General features: G+C 51.0%; 1 protein-coding gene across 1 annotated transcript; it reads right to left on the bottom strand.

Annotated features, from left to right (window-relative positions):
• Positions 1-3,817: 3,817 nt before the first annotated feature.
• Positions 3,818-4,674, bottom strand: LOC127748804 (uncharacterized). Its single transcript, XM_052263726.1, has 3 exons — positions 4,448-4,674; positions 4,172-4,368; positions 3,818-4,093 (listed from the first exon to the last, which is right to left on the bottom strand). Exons 1-3 carry the CDS (start codon positions 4,506-4,508, stop codon positions 3,908-3,910), a joined length of 444 nt encoding a protein of 147 aa, XP_052119686.1. The 5' UTR covers positions 4,509-4,674; the 3' UTR covers positions 3,818-3,907.
• Between the last annotated feature and the right edge of the window lie 2,094 nt (positions 4,675-6,768).

Consider the following 6,768-nt stretch of genomic DNA (forward strand, 5'->3'; position numbering starts at 1 on the left):
ACGTATCCGGCGGTGCTGGAAAGCGCCACGGTGAGTTTCAAGAAGCTGATAGAGTTAATGGACGATCATTGCGAGGAGTACATTTCGGAGGCCATGGCAGAACATTTGTTCGAGCAGAGGAAGCAGAAGCCGGGTGAGTCTGCGGCCGATTGGCTCGCAGACCTCCGGCATCTCGCGATTCCATGCAAGTTCACGGATTTGGACCGCCGCCTGCGGGCACAGTTGGTGCGCGGGGTGGCGGACAAAAAGTGTCAACGCAAACTGCTAGAGGCCCCGGAGCTCAATGTTAAGATTGCGTTAGGCATCATTAACACGCACACACGTAGCCAGGTCGAGTGCGAGGCGCTGAACAAGCGCAGCAGCACGGCCGAGGCACGTGAACCATCTGTGATGTACGTCCAGAACAACGGCAGTGCCCAAGCAGACTGTTTTCGCTGCGGCGGGAAACACAGCCCTGACTCGTGCTGGGCTAAGGATGTGGAGTGTAGAGGCTGTGGTAAAAAGGGGCATTTGAAGCGGAGATGTAGATCCTCGTGGAAAAAGAGTAGCTCAGAGGGCCCGAGCCAGGGTGGCGCCGCGAGGGCGCCCGCGGGGCAGGGCTCAGCCGGAGCTGCAGGAGCGGCGAGGGTAAACATGCTTCAAACGCAGACAAGGGGAGCCGGGGGGGCAGCCGAGGCCCCGAAGGGGGCCCGGGCAGCCACTGGCACCGGGATCGCACAACTTTGGCGGGCGGCGGACGCCGCGACCGCGGCGCCCAGCTGGGCATCGTGGGAGTGCGCATTGTGTCAGGTACGAGGCGGGAGGAGTTACCCGGGGCCCGACCTGGTGGAGCTCCAGGTAGACAGCAAGGGGTTTCACGCCACTTTGGATAATGGGGCCCCATGCGGGATGATGTCGCTGGAGGAGTTCCGGAAGCATTGGGCGGAGTCGCGGTTGAAAGATGACCCGGACACGCTCAGAGTATGGTCAGGGGAAAAGGTGATGAGGCAACGTTCCTGCGAGGTCAAGGTTAAGATTGGCCAGAAGGAAGTACGTTTGCCCTTGCTCGTGGCGGAAGGAAGTGGACCGTTCATCATGGGCCGTTTGTGGATGGACCGATTCGGGTTCAAAGTGGCAGGACCGGTGCCGATTTGCAGGCCACAGGTGTTGGCCATCACTGGGGGCGCGGATCAGCGCCCGCAGGGAGAGGCCACACTAGCAAAGGACACCGCGGAGGCCGACGAGTTCGAGTGTTTTCGAACAGGGCTAGGGCGTTATCGGGGCCCCAAGATGAGCATACGCCCCCCGGCAGGGACGCGGCCGAAGTATTTGCGCGCGCGCCCCGTGCCGTTTGCAAAGGCGGAAAAGGTGGCCGCGGAGCTGCGGAGGCTAGTCGAGATGGGGGTCTTGGAGGAGATAGACCAATCAGACTGGGCCACGCCGATAGTAGTGGTGGGAAAGGCGGACGGGGGGGTGCGCATTTGCGGGGATTACCGCAGCACGGTCAACATGGTCCTAAAGCCAGAAGGGTACCCCCTGCCCACTATGGAACAGGCGTTCGCGAGATTGGCCGGGGGAAGATTGTTTTCTAAAATAGACCTCACCATGGCGTACAACCAAGTGGCGGTAGATGAGTCAACGGCCAGGCTGTTAACAATCAACACGCACCTGGGGTTGTTTAAAGTCAAACGTCTGTGGTTTGGTGTTTCGGTCGCACCGCCCCGATTCCAGAAACTGATTGATGGGTTGTTGGCTGGCATTGATGGGGTGGTAGTGCTCCTCGACGATGTGCTAGTGCAGGGACGAGAGAGGGCCGAGCATGACCACCGCCTGCGGGAGGTCCTGCGGAGGCTGAGCGAGGCGGGCCTCAGAATCAATCCGGAGAAGAGTTTGTTTAGGGCAGCTCAGGTTCAGTACCTGGGGCACGTGGTGTCGGCAGAGGGCATCGCTCCACTTCCTGGAAAAGTGGACGCGTTGCAGCTGGCCCCGGAGCCCCAGGACAGAGAACAAGTGAGATCCTTTCTCGGAAAAATAAATTTTTATGAGAAATTCATTCCGATGAGAGCAGAGCTGCTGGCGCCGTTGTATGAGCTGCTCCCCCGCGAATCCACTTGGACGTGGGGGGAGAAGCAGAAGACGGCGTTTCGGACCGCGATTGATATTCTGTGTAGCGACAGGGTCCTTGTGCACTACTCGCTCGACTTGCCGTTGGTCCTTGCGGTCGACGCCAGCCCTTATGGGGTGGGCGCGGTGTTGGCGCATGTGGTCACGGAAGGGGGGGAAACCGTGGAGAGGCCAGTGGCGTATGCGTCAAGAACATTGACCAGCGCCGAGAGAAACTACGCGCAGTACGACAAGGAGGGACTGGCGGTAGTTTTTGGGGTAACACGGTTTCACCAGTACTTGTTTGGGAGGACTTTCACTGTCTGGACCGACCACAAGCCCTTGGTGGGTCTGTTTGGAGGGCGGACACCAGCAGTAACAAGTCCTCGCATCCTGCGCTGGCTGATGACGTTGTCGGCCTATTCGATGGAGGTGAAATACCGCCCGGGACCACAACACGGGAACGCGGACATGCTCAGCCGCCTCCCCCTGCCGGGGCCCACAGAGGACCCGCCGCAACCCACTATCATGTACCTCAACTATATTGATACTGAGGGGAAGCAGCGGCCGGACGGCCCCATCATCACAGTGGAGATGCTGGCCGAGGAGACGGACCGAGACCCCGTGCTCAGGCAGGTGCGGGAGTGGGCACGGGAGGGATGGCCGCGGAGGCAGCCCGAAGGCGAGGCCGGGGACTTCTGGCGGAAGAAGGACCAGATCTCGTTGGTGAGAGACTGCGTCCTGTGGGGCGAGCGGGTGTGTGTGCCCGCTGCCCTCCGTCAGGACGCCCTGGCCCGCCTGCACTCCACGCACCAAGGCATCGTGCGGTCGAAAAGGTTGGCGCGGGGCGTCTTGTGGTGGCCTCACCTGGATGAGCAGATCGAGGCAGTGGTGAACAGCTGCCAGATCTGCCAGGCGAACCGGGCCGCCGCGCCCGCGCCGCCGATCAAGCCGTGGCCACGAAATCGTAGGTGGGGTAGGATACACCTGGATTTCGGAGAGCCGCGGCGCGGGGAGGTGTTCCTGGTAGCGGTGGACGCGGAGACCGGCTGGATGGAGGCCTGGTGGGTGGCGGGACTATCAACGGCAAGCGTGATACGCTGCCTGCGAGAGGTTTTTGCACGGCTGGGCCACCCAGACCTGATTGTCTCGGACAACGGCACGGCCTTTACGTCCGAGGAAATGAGGGCGTTCCTGGAGGCGAGAGGCATCAAGCAATTAACCATTGCGGTATATTGTGCATGGTCCAATGGACTCGCGGAAAGGGCTGTGCGGACCATCAAGGAAGGTTTGCCTAACAAGGAGACTTAGGTAAGTGTAAATTCCAGATTTTGTTCATACTCGGTATAGTGGCTTCTTATAAGTGTAGAAGACGATTGCCGGTCGAAATTCGTGCTGAAGTTCATATCCACGGGTAGTTTAGGGGGAAGCATGGAGTGAAAAATCGACATTTTTTAACTTTTTCAAAAATGACTTCCTAAGGGGTAACTCGTCAAAGTAGCGCCCTATGGGCGAAAATTTTCACCGTTTTGCTCTATCTCTAACCGTTTAGGCGCTACAGCCTCAAAAACGCATTAAAAAGCCAAAAAAATTACTTTTTGTACATAGAATCGGAGGAAAAGGTCTCAAATCGATAATAACACGTTATTAAAAAATTGGGTTGTAGAAATATATTATTCTTATTATATGGCTCTCTCATAAAATATTATTCTACAGTAAGCGTTGAGCAAAACTTACAAAAATTACTAAAACAGATTCATCCGATACCAAACAAAATACATTTCTGCTAGGCAGCTCTCTAACAAAAAAAATAATAGAATAATCGTTAAGCAACAAATCTATTGCAGAGGTGATTTAACTTCCAGAAGTGATTAAAACATAGATTTAACCGACACCAACCACAGCGCAACATCCGTACATCGTCGCAAAGTTCGCAAACTATCTCATCGTCCCGGAAGGAGAAGGCAACAGGATTGAGAAATCTCTCTGGGCGCTCTGTCACATAACCACTCTGAAACAAAATCCCGCAAAATTCAATCTTTATAACAAAGTTGTGTGTTTCAAAAGCATTTATCCAATCTAGTAATACCTTGAACCAGCTATATTTGAATAAGCTAGTATAGCGTGGGGAGCAAAGTTGGTTATAGACTAGGGATTGTAGCTTTATACATTCGTCTCGCTGGTGCAAAACTATATCAATATCGTGTAACAAAATGAAATCGCTTATTTGCTTGACAAAGTTTTTGTATATTCTGAAGCCGTATACGTCCCATGGTTGAATCATACCTATCACGATGAAACGGAAAAATATAATTAAATAAATTATGTACTGAAACTTAATTCGATACAACTTGAATAAATGTACCAGTTGTGCTTGGCGGTATCTGTTGAATTTTTAACTCGGTTTCTTCTGGCACAGACTTCATGATGTTGTCGTGTGTGAAAGTTGACCAGGAGTCGACTACTAGAACACCCTTTCGTCCAACAGTTGGAACGCAGATATTCTGTTTTAAAAAAAAATACGGAAGAGGGTAGGGAGTAGGCAAAGTTTTTACAGGACAAGGCTTAACAAAAGTTTCGAACTAACCTGCATCCATTGATCTAGGTGGAAAGCACCCATTTTTCCTGACTTTGACGCTGCTATAAGTACATTAGGCGGCCTGTACATAGTTTTTTCGACTTCAGGTCCAAAGCGTCCTAGAAAAATGAGATATTTAGGAAGATCGCGCATGCTTTAAGTTAAAGAGATATCATCATCTAAAAAATTGTATTTGGAAATCGGAAACGTACCGTCTTTTTCCTGCAGTACCATGTAGAGAGGCTCTATTAACACCCCAGATGCCGACATAGTTGGCATGATTGTGTAGCTGTGAGTCAATGCATTTTTGGATTGAGCGATAATCTCTACCTTTTTTTGGCCCTTATCCGCAAGAGTTCTTCCACAGTGAATTTCATATTGAAAGCCGCTTTGATCGGAGTTGTAGACATTATCCAATCCAAACTCATCCAACAACGGCATAGTATCAATTACAAAATCCAATGCGGAATCTTCAATTGCTGTTTTGTCTCTGATGTCTTTCTTCGACACAAATTTCGTGATTTTGCGTCCAACAATTTTGTGGGTACGTTTAAATTGGGTAAGCCACCAGGTTGAAGCCTTAAAATGGTTAGTACATCCTAGTTCCCTGCCTTTTTGAAGAGCCCACTGTCTTAGATTTAAATCATGAACTATCTTATGCTCTCTTTTAGAAGTTTGGTATTGTTCATAAGTAAATTGGGATATTTGAAGGAGCTTATCCCTGTACGTGCCTCCAGCTTCAATCTGCTTTTCCCACCGATAAAGTTGAGATTCCTTATAGAACAATAATAAAAGCAATACAAAATCTTTTTCTAAACAAAAGCTTGACGTCTATATTGGCGTAGACAAATACGTTGCCGCATTTTTGCTCATTCATGCGAATAAGCGCTACTAGAATATCTGCGCGAGCACTATAGATTCCGGACACTCTGAACGTACCGGGTGATTCAGAGCACGCTCTGCCGTGTTGCGGGTTTGCCTATCCTCGACTCGGTGGGCGCACGGGTGAGAGGTGAGGAGGGGAGGGGTCCTCCCAGGCAGACCCGCAACACGGCGGCGCGTGCTCTGAATCACCCGGTACGCGTGGACTCGGGAGCTTCAAAATTATCCACCTCTCGCTTCGTCTCACTGTGGAGAGTGGCAGTCACCAGCGCACACTATCCTAATTATTTGTGGGTTTCTAGGAGTAAAATTTCTATGGCAAATGCTGTAAAATTACGATTTTGAATTGCTCAATATATTAACAAAGACATATTTGACAGTGCGTTGTAGCCTTAAATACTGCAAGTTAACTGCAATTTAAGATGAAATTCATCGACAGCTTCGCAGTTTGCGGAAAGAAAGTTCCCCAAAATACCTTTCATACCTTTTTATACCTTTAATAATGATAAATAAAAAGAACGTACTTGCTTAACTTTACGATATCTACATTGAACGGATGAGAATTTTCTCTTTTTGTGACCATCTTTGTTCCTCCAATAGGCGACCACCTCCATCTTCTGCTCAATAGGTAAATCAGATTTCAAAATTTGAGAATGTTCAGGGTCTATTTGGAAGTCAATATCCTCTGCAGCTGGATCGTAAACAGCTTTTGGATCAGTAATCGCTTCAGAAACTAAATCATATACTTTTTCTATATATGTGTAGCCATGTTCTAGGGTTTGCATAATTACCTCTGAAAATAAAAGATACCATGTTAACTAAAGTAAATGGTTCTAACCTCGAAAGAGAGATGCGTTCAGGGTGCCTGCGGGGTGGCCCGTAGCGGCCCCTCAAGTTCCCCGACGACGAACCCAGTATAACATAAGAGGTGCAAAGGGACGCCTCAAATATACTCGGCACGCCCAAAGCACCCCGGTATGAGTTTTGGTGCCTACCGTGGCATGGGTCCCTACGCAGCTAGGGCTAGGCACACTGACGACGACCCACGAAAACCCCGGACGTGCGAACGGACACCGGCAATAGACTCGCGACACCCGAAACGAAAACCGCCGAATACAAATTTTCGATAAAGGTGTCATCGGCGGCCTCTTTAGGTCGCCGACGACGACCCCAAAGATGACCTTGGAGGAGCAAACGGACACCGGAAATGGAATCGGCACACCCGA

The sequence above is a fragment of the Frankliniella occidentalis genome, unplaced genomic scaffold (assembly GCF_000697945.3).
Source record: "Frankliniella occidentalis isolate FOCC.00 unplaced genomic scaffold, Focc_3.1 Scaffold13, whole genome shotgun sequence".
NCBI lineage: Eukaryota > Metazoa > Arthropoda > Insecta > Thysanoptera > Thripidae > Frankliniella > Frankliniella occidentalis.